Here is a 19,961-nt window from a genome sequence, read left to right as displayed (position 1 = left end):
GCATGATGGGTGCTTTCCTGCCTGTCCCAAGCCCAGAGCAATGGAGAAATGCCAACCCACTGTGGGCACCAGGGGAGATTGGTATCTCCCAGAACCCTCCCTGTATGTCTGTTCATTTATTTATTTTTTCCTTTGAGAGCTCCAGAGAGGGCAGGAAGCAGATGCTCTGTGGGCATGGGATTAGCCCTCCCCCTTACGCAAAGCCCCTTAAGCTGCTCACCGAGAAGGCCTTTACCTCTGAAAACACTCAGATCTCTGTTTAGAGTCTTAAGAGGTTTAACTGCACCTTTGAAGCAGATAGCCTGTCTCTCAGCTGGCATACAGAGCACACAAGGAGGGGTGTTGTGGTGTATTGGCCAATACCAGTGTCCCCCACTTCCGCCACCTCATGAGCTGGGCAGGATGAATCTTGTGTAGTGTGGAAAGAACCCGAGTCATGTCCCAGTTCCAAACAGGACTTCGTTAGTGTGTAGACTTGGGCACATCTCTTGTTATTTAAAATCCTTTAAACAACCTTACTGAAATATAATTGCTATACAATCAACTGCACTGCTATAGATACATGATTTCGTTAATTTTAACATGAAACTGCCACCACACTCAAAATGATAAATCCCTTATCACTCCTTGTGTCCTCTATGGTCTCTTCTTAACCTACTTAACCTCTGAAATGGGGACAGTGGTCTTGAAGCAGAAATGTTGTAAAGATCAAGTGAATGGGAGATCCTCTTATAACCAATGAATTACTTATGCATAATAAATATATTATTAGAATTGTCATGAATATTTGTTTTTCCCAAACTTCAAAATCAGTGAGGGAAAAAGAAGAACCAATTGGTGAAGGAATGTAGCAGGTAATGGAAACAGTAGATTCTGCCTGTAACTTCCATAGGTGAGCAGATTTCTTAGCAAATGCACATGTCCATCATTTATATATGATGTATCTATGCATTGTTTCCTCCTTTCTCATCTTGAGACCCCAGAAGGGAAATGTGGATGGAGGGTCTTGCCCCTCAGTAGACACTGTGGGTTCTGTGATCACAGTCTGATAGGTCCTAGATGGAAACCCTTAGTGCCTGGGAATCTGGTCTCCTGGCCATACTAAATTTTGTCGCTGCTGCATTTTTTTCTCTTTGGTTAGTCTGGTGATGTTCTGTTGTAAGAATGGTCAGTGAGGTCCTTTGACTTTCCACAGATGTGAACGAGTGTACAACTGAGAACCCCTGCGTGCAAACCTGCGTCAACACTTATGGCTCTTTCATCTGCCGCTGTGACCCAGGATATGAACTTGAGGATGATGGCGTTCACTGCAGTGGTAATGGGCTTGGCATTGGAGAATCCTTGGCAGCTCAGGGGTGGAGGGAGAAGCTTCCTTCACAGGTGTTTCCTCTCATTTCCTGGACACACATCCAGTTCGGGACATTTCCCAGTGTTGTGGGGTCACAACCACACAGAACAGAGATGAGTTGCTTCCTGAGCTGTGGGAAAGAGTCTCATCATCTTTGTCATCTGAACTCTAATGCAGAAGTCAGTGGAGCTACCGTCTAGTACTGAGGTGGGGTTGACAAGGGAGAGAAGCCACTCCATTTTGCCTGTTGATCTGAGAGTTCTCCATCCTTACCCAGATCTGACCCAAGTCCTGAGGATGAAACATAGATTGTATTTGTAGAGGGCAGTATTCTAGTAATTATAGCATATCCTATCGAACAGAAGAGAGGGGAATTCAATGAATGAGATCATGTATGTAAATGCATGTACTGTACATTGTAAGTTTCAGAAATCTCTATAAAGTAATCCATGCCCAGCTCCAGGCCTGGCACAATAGTGAACATCCAATAAACAGTCTTTGAATCAATGAATGGAATTTGAATAGTGAATGAATGAAATCTTAATTTGTTGTGAGAATATAGATGTGATAGTTTAGTTGATCTTTTATAAATTCCTTCCAAACTCAAGGAACTATACTAGTTTCCATACTAGTTTGTTAACTCTATTATAATTTTCTTATTAACCTACATTTTTCCCCCAGAAAGTTATATTTTATGAGTTTCCTAGATAGAAAACTATTATTAGATCATAAACTCTTTGAGAATAGGGATCACATCTTACTGGTATTTATCACTGCAGCATCCCACACAAAGAGCCATGTACAACTCCTCTCTCTCTTTCTCTTTCCTCTCTCCTTCCCTCTTTTTTTCTGTAGAAAATTATATTTAAATTAAATTAAAATTGAATTAAAGTAAGCTCCATTCCATCCACTTTTACCATCACCAGCAATTGTGAATTAGCGAAGTGCAAATTAATAATGCTTCATTGTATTTTTTTAAAGTAACTGGGTCATACACTAGGGTGTGAAAATCCTTTTGTCCTGCAGAATGGAAAGTTTTCTGATCTTGGGTTTCATTGTAACAGGAACTGACCCAGGTTGTGAATGAGACTTTTTGATAGTTTTAGTAAGGACTGGAGTGTTCTAGAGACAGAGTCTCTTGAAACAAATAAGTGCCTCTCCCCAGGGCCACGAAAGTCACAGCTATAAGGCAGTCACAGAGAACCTTAAACTGATTAAATATCAGTCCCAGAAACAGAAATAAAATACCTTTAGGCATGAAAGGCCACTGTCTTCCTAGATTTCAATTCCCCCTGGCACTTCTTGGGAACTCTGGGCCAAAGAACAAATAAGAGGTTTGGAAAGCTTAGCAGTATGAGATGGGATTGTTTCTCCAGAATTCCCTGCAAATCCACAGATATTTACTGATCATCTGCAGAAACTGTACAGAGCCAGATGGAGCTGAGTTCAAATTCTGCCTCTTTTGTGCATTACTTTTCTTAGTCAAGACACTTCCTGAGCCTCAGTTTCCTCCTGTGTTAAAAAAAAAATGAACCAGCCAACTAACCCAAAGAACCAAGCACCCTCACAGAGGGATCATAAGGATCAGACAAGTTGGTGTACTTAAGTGTCATCATCTTTTAACTAGTCTACCCTAAGTAAGTGTCAGAGACTTTTAGTCTCTCAAGGAACTCAAATCCTTGCTGGCTTGGCAGGAATTTTCAGCTGATTTACTTTACCCCAAATGGCCAACTCCTCCTCCGTGGTCACAGTGGTGCCTGCTTCCTGTGACACTTTTGCAGACTTCACAGACAGAGCCCCAGTGTGATACAGGAGTTTGTTTTCTGTGCCTTCCAACTTTCCTGTGCTTTGTTCTGTGTTGTCATAGCTGGTGTGACCCCCACACAGCACCCTTCCTAGCCTTGTTCCCTTGTCCATCAGAGATTGGGTAAACCAAGCTAATCCTGGAAACTATGGTGGGTTTCACATGGAGGAGTGAAAATGACCTCATGTGTGCTCCCTGCCAGAATCCAGGCTTGTATTTCAGCAGCTTTTCAGTGGAGGGTGGAGCCACAGCCATGAGATCTGGAAATTGCAGACTCAAAGATAAACTGAATGGAGCCCATTACAGCCCTTCCTTGCCAGTGGGAGGCAGGAGTGGGTGTTACCCTCCCCTGGTGTGGCGCTGGAGCTAACCTTGCTTGGAGGGAGAGTTGCCCCAACCTTAGTTACTTTAAGTTTTGGGCATATCACTTAGGGGAACTGAGAATTCCCCTAGAATTGAGGTGCTAGCTGCACCTCAGATTCGAGCTTTCTTATTTACTGGTTATCTTTGAACTTGGGGTTACCTAATCTCTGTAAACCTCAATTTTTCTTCTGGAAAATATGGACAGTAATAGCTTCTCCTTCACAGGATTAAGGTGAGGATTAAATGAGGCATGGGAACCCTTAACCCAGCGCTTAATACATAGCTAGCCTCAGGAACTGACAGGCATAGCTACTCCTTCTACCAGGTATGAAGGGAACCGACAAACTCCACAGAAATAAACAAGGGCATTCCTGTTATGATGGGCTGGCCCAGAGACCTGGCATCTCTTCGAAGATCCCAGAGGAGCAGCAGATGTTACCAGAGCAGCTTTAACTTTTCAAATCAGCATCCTAATTCTGTTGGCTCCTAACCCGCCACCCAAAGACCACCAAGAGAGATAGGAGACAGTTTTCGTTCTCAGCTGCAAGAGGTATTAGGCATGTGGCACCTGGAATTCTCCCATGGTAAGCAGCAGCCTCATTCATGCCGACACCCTCTCTGGGTGATCCGAGCCACCAGTGGTGTGTGAGTTAGAGAGTAATCCGAGGACATGCCACTTGGGGAAACTAGTGAAAGCAAATTTTCGGGAAACAACAAATGCAAGAAAAACATGTTTTCTTTGGCACACTCGCTGAATGAGGCGCAAATGGGGCTCTGTTGCCAAACTCTGTGTGAGATGAAGAGCTGCCTTTTCTGGGCTGCCTGCTTCTGCATCAGCTGCCGTGGCCTCTGCAGATGTGTGGCCACACCACGTGGACAGTGCCTCTTCCCCACAACCTTCCTCTGCGCCCCAGGGTGATCCGATCCAGGCTGGTTCCTGACTGGCTGGAGGCTGCCACATCCCTTGTCCCAGGGAGCATCTGAGGCAGGCAGGGCACAGGAGACAATGTGTGCACCCACCCACCCATGCCAACCCAGTTTTCTCTTTCAAGAAGGTTTTTATTTGTTTGGTTTTGTGTCTATTTATTTTGAGATAGGGTCTCACTGTGTGGCCTAGGCTGACCTCAAAACTGTGCTCAAGCAATACTCCTGCCTCAGCTTCCCAAGTACTGGCTTGATACAATGAGATTTAATATAACTATATCCCATGGCCTTCTGGATATGTGTCTCTTAATTGTGCTTTTAGGAACAATATTTTTCCTCATCTAGAAAGGGAAAGGAAAGTTGGCACTACCTAAGGTTGTCCTATCTGAAGACCAGGGTCAGTGAATGATTTTTGGTTCTTACAGAAGAGCTATATACCCAGAAAACCCCAGTAGCCAAGCAAACCTCAGCTCCTTGGACAGGTCAGAAATGGAGGGTAGATGGACCTATAGGGCACAATGGGTCAGTAAGGAGCAAATGATGTAGGGTGATCCAGAGGCAGAGGATGTTGGAAGCTTGATGGGGGTGGATTTCAATTTCAGCTCCATGTAGAAAGGATTTTCTAACAATTAGAGCTGCCCAAATATAAATAGGCATTCTCAGTAAGTAGTGAGCTTCCCATCATCAGATGTGTTCAAGAAGTGACCTGATAACTTTGTGGCATCACGACAGTGTGGGTGTTGGAATAAATGAGCACAAGCTCCTATCCCCAAATAGTCTGTGATAATAAACAGCAGAGGTAACTTGTCACCCCCAGATATGGATGAATGCAGCTTCTCCGAGTTCCTCTGCCAGCATGAGTGTGTGAACCAGCCTGGCACATACTTCTGCTCCTGCCCACCAGGATACATCCTGCTGGATGACAACCGCAGCTGCCAGGGTAAGACTGTCCCGAAGGGCCTGGCCTGGGCAGACTCCAGTGGTCATTTGGACATCTGCAGTTGGGGAATCCTGTGTGGCTGCAGGAAGGTGGTGGGGGTGAGGTTTGGGTGCTGGTGGCTTCAGTGTGACAGCTGTGGGCAGGATGCCTGGGCTGGTGCCTCCCCACTGCCTACGACCCATCCTCTGGCCAGGACATAGGCCACTCACACTTCTGTCATGAGCTCTGCCAATGCAGATGGCACCCTCTAAGGGCTAGGCACTAGGCAGACCTCTGCGGCCCCTCTGAGAACAGGTCCAGACCCAACCTGGACTCCTTGTGACCCAGCCCTGCTCAAGGACCACAGCCCAGTTGTGTGGCCTGGAGGGCAGCTTACTCAGCTTTCCTCTACTGACTTCCTAGAGAATGGATGCAGGGGAGACCTTATAGGCCTGACAGCTAGGTCCCTTGAAGGATCTAGACTCCAGTCCACGAAAGGACTGAGTTCTTCAGATTGGCTGCTTAGCTTCATTTTCAGCCCAACACTTCCTATCAGGGAGTCCATGCCGGAGCAACTGACCCACTATCAGCCTGCTTGAACCTGCCTTATCCCAGAACCAAGCAGGAATTCTCCATGGTGGTGTTGGGCAATAGAAATACCATGTGAGCTACAAATGTGAGTCATCTGTCTCAATTTATGTTTTATATTTAATATAAAACCACATTAAAAGCATAAGAAGAAACAGGTAAATCTACTTTTAATATTGTATTTTATTTAATGCAATAGATCCCAAATCTTATTTTTGACATGTACTCAGTATAAAGGTTACTGATGAGATGTTTTGCACTTTTTTTGTACTAATTCATAGAGATCTGGTGTATATTTCCTACTTAAAGCATATCTCAGTTTGGACTAGCCACATTCCAAGTGTCCAATAAGTAGCCACTTGGGGCCAGTGGCTGCCAGGTTGGCTAGAGCAGTGCTATAGTAAGACCGAGGTAGCTCCCATCTCGACCTCACCTCTGTACATTAGGACCAGGCCATTGCCTGAAAGTGCTGCCCTGCTTTAGCTTCTCATCCACCCTGCATTTCAGACATCAACGAGTGTGAGCACCGGAACCACACATGTACCCCTCTGCAGTCTTGCTACAATTTGCAAGGGGGCTTCAAATGCATCGATCCTATCCGTTGTGAGGAGCCTTATCTGCAGATTGGAGATAAGTAAGTCATGGCTTTCCCCTTGGGAAATGGAAACATGGAGGGGGAAGCTGGCTCAGGAGGCTGGCAGTGTCTTGTAAAAGAGAGGGTACTGACTAGGGAATCAGGAAACCTGGCCTGGTGCCTACTGTATACGCTCATCTGGGTGCAGGAGTGTGTGCAATACCCACAACACTGCTCTAAGTCCCAACTCGTGCCAGAACTATCCGGAGAATCTGCAGAAAGCTAGCCAAGCAGAGAGACAGGGTTCAGAAACCTCCTTTCCCTTCTACTGAAGGTCTTTCAGGGCTAGGCTTCTCAAACATAATTCACAGAGGCCTGCCCTGGGGACATTGTCAGAGTGCAGGCTTGGGTACAGTGAGTCTGGGATGGGGTCTAGACTATGCCTTTCTTTTTTATTTTTATCAGTACATTTTTGCAGCCCATGATGATTAGATTCATCATGGAGAGTTGGTATACGTGCATAACACATCTTAATTCTTTTTTTCATTCTCTTCCTCCTCCTTTCCTTTCCCTCTCCCTCCATTTCTTCGTCACCTTCCCTTTTACAAAAGATCTCTTTCCCTGTCTCTTATTATCTATCTTTTATTTTGCTCTTTATATTGTGGGTTTCTCATCTAAAAGAAACCATATACCATTTAAATTTGTATGTCTGATTTATTCACTTAACGTGATGTTCTCCAAGTGCATCCATTTTCCCACAGATGACCCAAGTTTATCCTTCTTTAGAAGAAGAACTCGCCGAGCTTGATCCCCGGTACCAAAAAAAAAGAAGTAGAACTCCATTGTGTATAAATGCCACATTTTTATTCCTCAGACAAAGGATTAATATCTACAATGTATAAAGAACTCAAAAAATTAGAGCCCCCCCCCCCAAAAAAATAAAAGAATGGGCAACTGAGATGGCCTCTGCCCTTTCCACACACTCCCAAGACAAATGAAGACTTCCTGTCTCCTGGGACTGCTCTGTGAGTAGAGAGCTGATGGAAAATTAAGTTCTCAGTAGCTGAGAGTATTTAACCTGACCTAATCAAGTTTCTGACTTTCCTAAATCACAGATGGCAGATATTAGGGCTGAGGAGAGAATTACAGAAAGACAGTTTCAATAATGCAAATGCACCAGGACCATGCTCTCCAGCCCTGGTATCCTACAAGTGTGTTTTCTCTTTTAGGCCTTATAGGACCATCTCAGTTTTTCCTCAGCCTCACACACACACACACACACACGTGCATGCACATGTGTTTGTACATATTCTGCCTCAACCCTCATCAGCCACACAGTTCTTTTTTTTTTTTTTTTTTTTTTTGGTACCAGGGATCGAACTCTGGTCCTTGCACTTGCACAGCAGGCGATGAAACCACTGAGCTAAATCCCCGGCCCATCAGCCACACAGTTCTTAACCCCTGAAAAACTCCAAGCCCTCAAACTGCAGATGCAGGGAAGGATCAGGCACACCCATCCTGCCCTCTAGGAACACAGCATCTGCCAGAAGAATTCATGGCTTACCAGTGTGGTTCCTGCTATGATAAAAAAAAAATGGGCAAAGAAAGGACAGAGTAGGGACAGGCGAGTCTTTCAGAGACCTCTTCATCTGTTGCTCAGAGCTATGTTTCTTAGTAACCATTAGAATAGGGGTCTGCCATTTCTGCTCCTCTGTGACAGAGCAGGGCTCTGGGCTGTTCCTGCTAGCTTCTGTTCCTGGTTCTCTCTGGGTTTGTGTGTGGCCAGGAACTGGTCCCATTTAACTGGTGGCCCCAAACTGGTGTTACCAGGGAAGTCATGACACTCGGTGACTCTCTCCCTCCAGGCCCCAGGCCAGTCTTATGGCTGCCCTTGCCAGCTCCATTCTTGCTTAGATATCCTGTGCCCCTGCCATCTGGAACAGCACCTGCTCTCACCTTTATCCACACCCCTGCAGGCCACCTCGATGCTTTTGCACACACACTTCCTGCAAGATGGAAGGCATTGTTTCCATCTCCTCCCCACCTTCCAGAGCTCGGCTCAGAAGCCCTGCTCCCAGCTGCTTGTGATCTTCTTCAGCTGGGAGCTATCACTCCCTCCTCCAAATTTCTTTTAGGAAGCAATTATTTTCTATGTGACATTTGACATTTTAATGTGGCCCTTTTGGCACCAGAAATATTTTGACTTGGCCTTTTTGTTGCAGCCTTTAAAAAAAAAAAAAAAGAATACTTTAGAAATTCCTTGTATTCATTTGCTTATTAACTCTTGGTAGGGCTCCTATCCTGTGTGAAGTGCTATGGATTTTGCTGGTAGGTAGTTAAAGTCTCTTGAAGGAGACTTAAATTGTCCTATAAGTAGATTGAGGCAGATGCTATCAACAGAAAGATTGGAAATTTTTAAAAAAGAAAGAAAAAGAGTAGATTGGACCTTGTCAAGACCCAGGAGTCCAGAGGTTGCCCTGAGGAAGTGACTTTCCCAGCCTACCCCACATTAACTAAAGGTACAGTTAAAGAGAAAAGGCAATGGTATGTGCAAAAGATATAAGGCAAAGGTGACCTTTAGGCCTACAGGGAATGGAAGATGCCTGAGTCACTGCAGGCTAGTGCATGCAGTAGGCAGTGGCCTGAGAGGAGGCTAGAAACAAGGACAGAGCCTGACTCCATGGGGCATAAAGGCTAATGTGGGTGTTTAGTTTTTATTTAAATTGCACTGAAGAGTCTTAGGCAGGGGAGAGACCTAATCTGATTTGTGTTATACAAAGTGTACTCTGATGTGTTAGGAGGCCTTCGCTGAGGTCCAGGTGAGAGAGGATGATGGCCTCCATGATCATGACAGTGATAATGGAGGTGGTGAGAAGAAATTGAATTTGGAATCTATTTTGGAAGTAGAGTTGCCAGGTTTTGTGGCCATATCAGAAATTATGGGAGGGGCTGGGGATTTAGCTCAGGGGTTTCGCCACCTGCCTTGCAAGCACAGGAACCCGAGTTCGATCCCCAGTACCAAAAAAAAAAGAAAAAGAAAAAGAAATTATGGGAGAATAACAGAAAAATGACGATGCTGACTCCATTGTTGGCCACCAAGATACACATCAGCAAATATCTTTCTTGTGAACTCTGATTCCTAGAGGGAGCCTCACAAGAAAGATGAGAGATGGAGGAGAGGGGACCAAGGGATGAGTCACAGGTGCCTGGTAATAAAAGTCAAAGATTTTATATTAGGACATACTATTGCTAGTGTTTCAAGTGAGCTGTTTTATATTAAAAATATTTGTGTTTGCTGCTGGGGATCTTCCCCAAAGAATTAAAAGAATCATACCACTGTGATATATGTGCACCCATGGTCATAGCAGCACAGTTTGTAAATAGCTAAAACTTGGAAACAGCCCAAATGCCCATCAACTGGAGACTGGATAAAGAAAATGTGGTTTTTTAATAAAATGGAGTACTACTCAGCCATAAAGAATGAGAAATTAGAGACATTTATAGCTAAGTGGATGCACATTGAGGCCATACTCTTAAGTGAAATAAATAGGACGCACATGAATAAATACCGAATAGTTTCTCTGGTGTGAGAAACTGAAAGTGTAAATAAGGACTAAATGTATAATAGGCAATGTGAAATAGGAAGAAAAGGGGCAAAGGGGAAGGAAGTGGGAGGGCTAGGGGAAAGGATAGAAGGGAATGGGATTAATATGAGAAAATGGAAAAATAGGAACAAAATCTTTGTAGATAGGGAGGACTGGAGGGGTTGAAGGGAGGGCTGGGCAAGGGTGAAAAATAAGAACCAAGAGAGACTATGTAAAGGTGCACATTTCCAATGATGAATGTCATTATATTGTATACCTAAAATGTACCAATGATTAGAATGAATAATCGATGATGCAAAATAGGAAGGAAAGGTCCAAAGGGGTAGGGGTAGTGGGAGGGGCAGGGGAAAGGAAAGAAGGGAAAGGAAAAATGATGAGAAATGGAAAAAATGGAAATAAAGTCTTTGTAAATAGGGAAGGGTGGAGGGGGTGAAGGGAGGGCTAGGAATGGGGAAAAAATAAGAACCAAGGTGCATTATGTAAAGGTACAATTCCCAGTGAGAAATGTAATTGTGTTGTATACCTACAATGTACCAATAAAAGAGTTTAATATATATATATTTGTGTTTGGACTGGGGATTTAGCTCACGGGTTCCGGCGCCTGCCTCGCAAATGCAAGGTCCCGAGTTCAATCCCCAGTACCAAAAAAAAAAAAAAAAAAAATTTTGTGTTTTTAATTTATTTCTCCTACTAGAAAGTAAACTAAAGTCATAATTTTATTTATCATTGAATTTCCAAATCACCTAGTGTCATGTCTTGTACATAGTGAGTTCTGGGCTCTTGTTTATTGAACAAAGAAATTCAATTATATTCCATACAAATTGGGCTAAGTGCAATAGAGTGTATGAAGGGATTCTTGAAACCCATCAATCTAATGTAATTTTCACTTTTAAAATTTCTTAATGAGTATCTTTGGCCGAGAAGCAAAGAGCTACGTGACCATTGGCACATTTTGCTGCCTAAATATATGACAAGTGTAAAGTGCACTGGAAAATGTTCCAGTGTTCCAAGAAACAGAGATCCAATTTGTATCCTCTCGTAGGCACAATATCCAATGACTAGAAAGTCTGTTCTCTAGTGAACAGAGCTTATCTACATGCTGGAGAGTTTTTAGTCCATACCCTAGTATGGAGATGTTTTCCATTTATGCCATTTGGGGATAAAAATGGGGTGGCCTCATTTTTAATGTCTGGAGAGAGCAAGTAAGCCCAACCAGCACCTGGAAGGGGTTGACTGAGTTGTTACATGATTTATCTTCCCTCCAGTCGCTGTATGTGTCCTGCTGAAAATCCTGGTTGCAGAGAACAGCCCTTCACCATCTTGTTCCGGGACATGGATGTGGTGTCAGGCCGCTCTGTTCCCTCTGACATCTTCCAGATGCAAGCAACCACACGCTACCCTGGGGCCTATTACATTTTCCAGATCAAATCTGGGAATGAGGGTCGAGAATTCTATATGCGGGTAAGAAAGAGTGGTGTTGCCATTTTTAACAACGACCTTGTGTTATCTACCCTAGGAGTACTCATTGCCAGAAGAGGTAAGAATGCAGCTAGGAGGGACAGGTGTGAAGAGAGAAGAGTCGGTGGGAGTAAGGAGCCCAAGGTCCTGGTTTCCATCACATTCTGAGTGGCCTTGTGAAGATGTTTTCCTTCACAAGCCCCAGAATCCTCATCTCTGAAACGAGAAGTTAGGCCAAGATGAAATTTTAGACTTTTTTTCCTCCTAAATCTCTGCAGGAGAGGCAGTCACATCTCCATTTATCCATTCACCCATTTAACAAATAGTAATTATTAAGTACCTACTATGCATTTCTAGAAACTAAGGATCTAGCAATGAAGAAAATGTCCCTAAATCCTTGCCCTCATGGTACTTTTATGCCAGCAAGTGGCAAGTGTGGCTTACAGAAGCAGACTACTGCATTGTCCACTACAGTAGCCATATGACTCTTTAAATGAAATTTAAATAAAATTAAACATTTACCTCTTCCATGGAGCTGGCCACATTTATAAATGCTCCATAGTCAAGTGTGGCTACCATATCAGACAGCTCAGCTACCATTTTAGATAGCTTTCTCTGTCTTACACCCAGAGAAAGTTTGATTGGGCAGCACTGACTTATCCATACCAATGGGAGGAAAAAAAAGTTTCAGAGCACATAGCCTAAAATGTGTCTTTTTAAAATAAATTGCATGCATGTAATGCCATGCCATGTATATTGTGATTTTCCTTGCCCATAATCCCTGGAGCCATCAGGCCTCTTTAGAGACCAGTGGCTGAGAGCAATGTTTGTTACCTTCCAGTGAATTTGGACATTTTCCAAAAATCAGGTTCCAGAGCTCCCTCTCCAAGGGACCTGTTTCAGAAGATGTTGAGAGAGGCCCAGTATATTTGTTTCCTGCGGCTGCTGTAATAAATCACCACAAACTTAGTGGCTTAAAACAACAATTTCCTCTCTGTAGTTTTGGAGCCAAATGTCTAATGTTAGTTTCACTGGGCTGAAATCAAGGTGTTGGCAGGGCTGTTCTCCCTCCGGAGGCTGCAGGGAAGAATTCTTTTCTTACCCGCTCTGGCTTCTGATGGCTACCAGCATTTCCTGACTGGCTTCATGACTCCAATCGGTGCCTCTGTGGTCACATTGTCTCCTCCTCTTCTGTGTGTCAAATCTTCATATACCACCTTCTTCTAAGGACACTTGTGATTAGACTTAGGGCCATCCAGACTCTCCCTGTATCCAGATCCTTGATCATATATATAAGGTCATTTTTTCCTTTTAAGATAGCATTTACATGTTCTAAGAATTAGGGCCTGGATATCTTTGAAGGGGGCATGAGCCTTTACTTGTAGCAGATACTGCATATGATCCTCCAGGGTCACTATTGAAAGCTACACTCGGAAGGGTAGGCCCATGGAAATTACCCACTTGCACCAGGGACTGAGCCAATGGCCTATGAAAGAACACATCTGAACTCTAGTCCCCCTCTCTCCATCCCATAGCAGAATCTTTCAATTTCTTCCTCTGGGGCTGGAAGTCTCAGAAGTAGCAAAGAGAACATTTTTAGAAAAGCCCCCATGAACAGTGTATCCTCACTAATGTATTTTTGGTAAGAAGCTAAAACAACCAGGTCATCAAGTGTGATCACATGATGGAGTTGGTGTAGACCTGGCTCTGTAGATTAGAATACTAGGTTCAGGTTCATTGACTTTGGGGGAAGTTGGAATGAGTGAGGGGTAGAGGAGCTTCTAGAAGATGAAAAAGGCCAAGCCATGTGTCCATTCATCCATTCCCCCACCTCATTAGCACTGACTATCCTGCAGAAACCCACACCTGCAAAGCCTCTGTGCGCTGGGTGCCCGCTTAAGGTCAGCCCAAGAGGCTTTCTTGCATCTGGCCTCTTCCATCTGAACAGACCCAGTGGGTGCCAGTCATAGGATAAAAAGACAATTCCGTTAGGGTTTTAAAACATCACCATGGCTATCTCCTGCCTGAGGGTTCCTCAACTCTGAGCAGGGCAGGAGGTCTGCAGAGGGGAGTTGTCTAGGCAACATGTCACTCACCTGGACACCACCCATTAAAATCCCCCTGGACCCTAATGGTTCCTGTGGTGGCTGACTTGAGAGAGGTGCCTAGTGATGGTGGGAAAATGAGATTGTCCTGTAGCTGGAGTTGACAGGAGGGCAATTCCCTTCCTAAAAACTTCCTCCTGTGCTCTGCTCTTGAAGGACTTTAATGCTTTAGTATTTATTCAAAAAACATGTAAGGACATAAGGTCATAGGCCTGCCATGAAAATGGTTAAACTTAAGGGTGAGAAGGTGGCTCTTGGCCTAAAAGTTCCCAGGCTACATCTGAAAAGAGAAAAAAAGACTTGGGGTGGGGCTCTGGAAAGCCACTGGGCATGGGAGCAGGAAGACAGAGAAACTGACCAGATAAGCCTGGTCTTCCTCATGTCCAGGATGTCCAAAGCTGCAGGGCCCTCCCAGCAGGCCACTCACAGGTGTTTAATGTGAGCCGTGGGGCCAGGCTGACTTGTGTCTCTCTGTGTTCTTCAGTTTACCCCAACCATGGTTACCTAGCCTCCCTGGGCCTCAATTTCCTGTCTGTTCAGAAGAGACCATACCCGTATTTACCTTGGGATTAGATGAGACCAGCTACTCAGCGCAGTGCCTGAAACACAGAATGACTTTTTGTCAAACAGCTGGGGTTTGGCAGTGGTGAAATGGTCAAGGACTTCCCCTTTCTCTCACTGCTGGCACACACTGAAGTGACATCTCAGGTTGCTTCTCTAGCATGAAGGCATATTCATTTACTGTGGAGTTATCTCATTCTTTCTCATCAAAAGTCCCTGCTGGTTTAAGTGGAACTTCAACCTCTCAGTTTCCCATTCAGTGTGACATTTCTCCCTGCCCTTGTATCAGAGTAGGCATGCGTGTGGTTGGCCTCTGTACAGGCTTCCTCTTCCCCTTGCAGCAAGGACAGAGCTGATTCTAGCTTCTCCAGGATGGTGGGAGTGCAGATGATGGAAAGGGAAAGGTTGGGAGGACAAGGGTCTTACTAGATCGTTGCCCTGGTAGCCAGGTGTTGATGTCCTCTCTGAGGAAGACACCCAAATGCTCTTCCGTCCACAAAACAGCCTTGAAAGGTTTTTGGAAATTTTCCTGAGGACGTCACACTGTCAGTCCCTGATGTGAGTAATAGGGTCACTGGTTGGCCACCTGACACCTTAAGCCTTTTGCCCCTCTTTCTGTGTCCATACAGACTTTTGATAGTGCAGGTATGTCATTGCACCCATACACAAGGCCTTTACATTGCTCTTTAGAATGTGGGATGTTTTACCTATTTTTCTAGCTTTGGAGTCTGAGCAGAAGTTTAGATGCCAAGAAGTCTACTTTAACACTCAGTAACAATTCAATATTAATATTGTATAGATACTGTTTTTGCCACTGCTGCTGCTGCTGCTATGTCTATGCTACCCAGGAGACTGGAGCATCATGTGACAGACTGGGCTGGATGGCTGTTCAGACTCTCCCACCATGAGATTCACTGATTTAGTTACAAGCATTTGGAAGGAGAATTTCACTCAGCAGGCAAGCCACACACATCCACTTGCATATGCACACACACTCACACACACACACACAAGCACTGCAAACATGCATTCATCGGCACATACATGTACATACACCACATACATACATACATACATGTCCACATGCATATCCTTTCACAGCCCTGTTGGCAGTCTGTCTTACGCTGAGCTCTGGACAGAGGACTAGGGATTAACTTTCACCAGGTGAAAGACTCGGGAGCACAGTTGGGGCCAGAAGGAGGAGGGTGATCACAGGGTTCAGACTGTGCCAAAGAGTGTTTCCTCTGTGACATGCATGGATCAGGTGGCAGGGCGAAGGGAAGCTGACTTGCTGCATCCAGCCTGCTTGGACAATGCCATCACACAAGTTGACTCAGAGCAAACCTGAATGCATGCGGTAGCAGAGCCAAAGATCTGGTGGGCTCTTTGCAGCTTTCTCCTGTTTCAGCCAACTCCATCAGCATTGATTCATTCATTCATGTGCATCCTTCTATCACCATCATTTATATGATACCACTGTCCATGGATATATGAGTCAGGTGCTGAGAATTGGGAAACAGGTTGTGGCTTCTGCCCTTGAGGAACCCACACACACGCTATAGTGGGTGGGGTGGGGATAGGCTAGCAAACACAACATGGAGTGGTGATTCTAGAGTCAGGTAAGGGCTGTGGGATGATAGGGAATTTAAGGAATTGGAGTGGTATCGAGACCTTACCGTAGAACACAGTGATTAGAAGCCTGACTTTTGGAGTCAGATACTCTAGTGCCATTCACTAGTGTTGTGACCTTGTGTAGTATCCTTAACATACTTACAGCATAGGGTTATGAGGATTAAATAAGAAATGTATGAAAGGTAGCTGAATGCCTGGCAGCATATCATTGTCATCATTTTGAACTACTGACCACTGAGGACCAGGGGCTCTTGGAGGGTATTTCACTTATGTCCAGGCTCTGCCCTAAAAGCTGAAAGTGGAGTGAGAAGTGGCTGTCCTCAGCTATTCTGGGAGGCTCTTGAGCCCTCCCAGGTACTTGTGAGCAAGTCTTTCTCAGGATGCTGCAGCTGTGAGCCAAGCAGAGATTGGACTCAGTGACCTCTAAATGGAAGTCTAGTCTGGACACATTTATCAGGAAATCCCAGAAGAACAATTTGGAAGTTTCTACTTGTTCTACCACCTTCTTCCTGATGGTTGGCTCTGTAAATGACCCTCCAGAGGGCTGCCCATGGCTCAAGGTCCTGAACCCTAAGCCTGTGTTTATACAAACAGTAAGAGCTGGTGAGATGTTTATATGTCAAAGCCATTGGCATCTCCCTCTGTGGCTGTACCCTCTGCAGTCCTGGCCCAGGGCTCTGAGGTTTTGAAAGGATTGACAAGGAAGTCCAAAAGATCCTCTTTGTGAGTAAGTGCCAATTACGTGGATGCTGACGGGAACACACAAAGCCAATGCCAAGAGGAAATTGTGGCTGTAAGGCTGCTGATAGCCCAACAGACAGTGGAGATCCCAGCACCTGGCCTGCACCTGTTGGCCATCCCTGCCCTTGTCTTACCTGTAGTAACCCTTGAGAGATGTTCAGAACTTTATAGAGAGGCCTCCCTTTAAGGAGACAGAATAAATGCCTGGTGTGGCTTTACACAAGCCAAGTTCCCTGATTTCATGGAGATTATTGCTTTCATTTTCTGGGCACAGGGCTGTGTTCTTCAGCTTCTGGGAAGTGATTGTCCAGCCCATCCCTGTTTCCCCCACATTATTTCCCCCACAGATGCTCTATATCTCTCATTGCACCAACCCAGAGTATCTCTCATTTAGGACCGTACTATGGATAAAGAAGAACAATGCACGGTCTCTTCTGATATTTGTTGTGTAGTAAAAGTGGGCTAGGGCTTGGAGTCAGACAGAAAACTCTGCGTGAAAGCTTCTCAGCTCTGCCCCTGACTAGCTGGGTGACCCTAAGAAATTAGTTAACATTGCTGGACCTCAGTTTTATTATTTCTAAAATGGAGAAATAATGAGATATACTTTTGGGGCAGCCCTTAGACAAGAGCATCTGGAGTCTCCTGGTGTGGTCCTGTGCTTTTAGATCAGCACTTTTTAATTGCTATCGTGCACACAGATCACCTGCTAAGCTATAGATTCTGGCTCAGTAGAGGAGGCCCAAGATTCTGCATTTCTAACAAGCTACTCAGTAATAATGATGCTGGTCCAGGGACCACATTTTGAGTAGTGAGGTCTTTTAGGGTTTTTATAAGGATGAAATAAGTAGATATAAATAAAAGTGGCTGGAGGAGTGTCTCACACATACTGGGTGCTCAACTGATGTCATTCCTCTCTCCCTACCTCCTTGAAAGTGCTAGAAAAAAATTCTATGGAGGAGAAAAGCTCACATGAAATTATTAGGATCTCAGTGATAAGGTCATGGAAAGGTGACCCGGGTGCTGACTACAGTGTTTTGAGACATGGGCTTCTAATAAATTTCACTTTTCCCAAGAATTATCTAAAAGTGTAATGAATTGCACAGATCTTGGAATGGGCCCCTGAAATTGTTAGTTTTTAAAAAAATACACCAGGTGCTTTTGATGGTATTTGTTTGGAAGACCGATCTGGTCCAAAACCTCATTTTAGAGATGAGGCCCAGAGAGGTGACATGACCTCATCTCAGGCAGTAAGTTTAATCAAAAATTTGTTTATTCATTCAAGATTTACAGTTGCCTCTTGGTATCTGCAAGGGATTGGTTCCAGGATCCCCAGGGATACCAAAATATGCTGCTATTCCATTCCCTTATTAAAATCCCATAGTATTTGCATAAAACCTATGTGCATCCTCCTGTATACTTTAAGTCATCTCTGGATCACTTATAATATATAATACTACATAAATTCCATGTAAGTAATTGCTATACTCTATTGTTTAGGTAACGATGTCACAAGAAAAGTCTCACATTGTCAGTACAGATGTAGTTTTTCCCCCCATGAAGATTTCTGATTCATGATTGGTTGAACCCAAAGATACAGAACCCATAAGTATGGAGGGCTGACTGTATTTTCTGAACACCTACTGTGTTCAAGACACTGTACTGTAAAAGGATTCTCCTTATCCAGAAGGAACTCAGACCTCAGACACAGACCAAAGAGTTATCATACATAGTTATTTACAGTAATAAATGCTTTCTGTCCTATAAAAAGGCCCAACAAAAACTAAGGAATCAGGGAAGGTCCCCTTAGGAAAGAATTAGGAAAGAGCCAATTGGGGAGTGGGCAAAGCCAGGGGAAGAGGACAACACCATGGAGGCACTAAGAGGATGCCACGGTGACTGAAGTGAGTGAGGGAGAATATTCTGGTTCAGGTGCAGAGCCACCAGCCAGGCCTTTTTCTTACATCACACCTTCCCTAACTAGTGTTCCCTGGTTCTGTCCACAGCAAACAGGCCCCATCAGTGCCACCCTGGTGATGACTCGTCCCATCAAAGGGCCACGGGACATCCAGCTAGACTTGGAGATGATCACTGTCAACACAGTCATCAACTTTAGAGGCAGCTCTGTGATCCGACTGCGGATATATGTGTCACAGTACCCATTCTGAGCCTCAAGCTGGCCTTGGACACTGCCTCTCACAAGCGCGAAGGGACAGGACAAGAGAGGAAACAAGAGAAAGAATGACAGCGAGGCAGAGGTCGTGCCTTTCCTGCTGAACGTTTTCCTAAGGAGTCAGCACCAGGTGTCCTGACTCATGCTGTACTATGCAGACCTGTCGCTCTGAAGGACACCTGCCCTCAGTTCCTAGGATGCAGTTATCAAAAATGCAGTTATCATCATTGGCCTCCTTGTGAGGTCATTGGTGATTCTTCAAGGCCTTCAGTTTATTTCCATCTTTTTCAAAGAAAATAGATTCACTTTGCTGGGGTATGAGTCTATGTTCAAAGACTGTGAGCAGCTTGCTCTCACCTCTAGCACTCCTGCCCCTGTCTCTCTCTGTGTTGCTGCTTTGCAAAGGTCTCAAGAGCTTGTTGGGGACGCTGGGTATAGCTAGTTTGTTTCTTGCGTGTACTGAGAAGGCTATGGAAACAAACCACAGCAGGATCTAAGGGTTTTTAAAGAATCTATTTCAAAGCCACATCTGGTATTTTCAGCCATAAAAGTTTTACTTGTCCTTAAATTCGTATAACTGTTTAATCATTTCTTGCTCATTTTGAGTATTTTTTTAAGTAAGTGGTAGAATTCCTTCAACAGGCCTTCAGACACATGTTATGGTCTGTCTTCTCAAACCCAGCCTCCTCTCTATTTTAGCCCAATGTTGTGTTTTGTTTTGTTTTTGAGGACCCCTTAATCATGCTTTCTTGAGAATTTTTACCCAACTGATTGGAAGGCAGAAGTCTCCAAACTGATTAAATATTTGAAGAGATCTTTTGTTTGGTTCATTTTGACACCATAGATGATTCAGCACTTTAGGTTGGGGTTAGTTCTGTTTAAACCATTTATTGTGCATTGGCCTGGAAAATTCTCCAGAGAGCTGGTTCATTCTCCATGACTGGAACAAATGGATAGAAGGTGGGGGTCGGTAAAATGGGGGTGGTGGAGACAGTAGGGGGAAGCATCAACCTCAAGTCCTATTTTATGCAATTAGAACAGCACTAACCATTTCTCTGTTATGTGGACTTTTTTTGAGTACTTTCCCAGGACAAGAATGTATTAAAGTCACTGTAGACCAGTGGCCCTCAAACCTGACTGCAAAGAAGGATAACTGGTAAAACTTTGAA

At 44.4% G+C, this 19,961-nt stretch overlaps 1 protein-coding gene across 3 annotated transcripts in view; it reads left to right on the top strand.

The window, feature by feature from the left end:
• Positions 1-19,606, top strand: part of Fbln5 (fibulin 5) — a 71,802-nt gene extending 52,196 nt beyond the window's left edge. For 2 of the 3 annotated variants that reach the window (XM_004837059.4, XM_004837058.4), the window contains exons 7-11: positions 1,196-1,315; positions 5,257-5,379; positions 6,454-6,580; positions 11,391-11,586; positions 18,626-19,606. In XM_004837059.4, the coding sequence (XP_004837116.1) occupies positions 1,196-1,315; positions 5,257-5,379; positions 6,454-6,580; positions 11,391-11,586; positions 18,626-18,787 (728 nt within the window). In that variant the 3' untranslated portion in view covers positions 18,788-19,606. Of the gene's footprint in view, positions 1-1,195; positions 1,316-5,256; positions 5,380-6,453; positions 6,581-11,388; positions 11,587-18,625 lie in introns of all 3 variants that reach the window. The other variant, XM_087195490.1, reaches the window with a different exon arrangement.
• Positions 19,607-19,961: the final 355 nt, after the last annotated feature.

The sequence above is a fragment of the Heterocephalus glaber genome, unplaced genomic scaffold (assembly GCF_053883595.1).
Source record: "Heterocephalus glaber isolate CG9 unplaced genomic scaffold, H.glaber_assembly_v1.0 deba00001608, whole genome shotgun sequence".
Taxonomy (NCBI): Eukaryota; Metazoa; Chordata; class Mammalia; order Rodentia; family Bathyergidae; genus Heterocephalus; species Heterocephalus glaber.
Note: the sequence above shows the minus strand (reverse complement) of the source record. Positions and strands in the feature narration are given on the sequence as shown.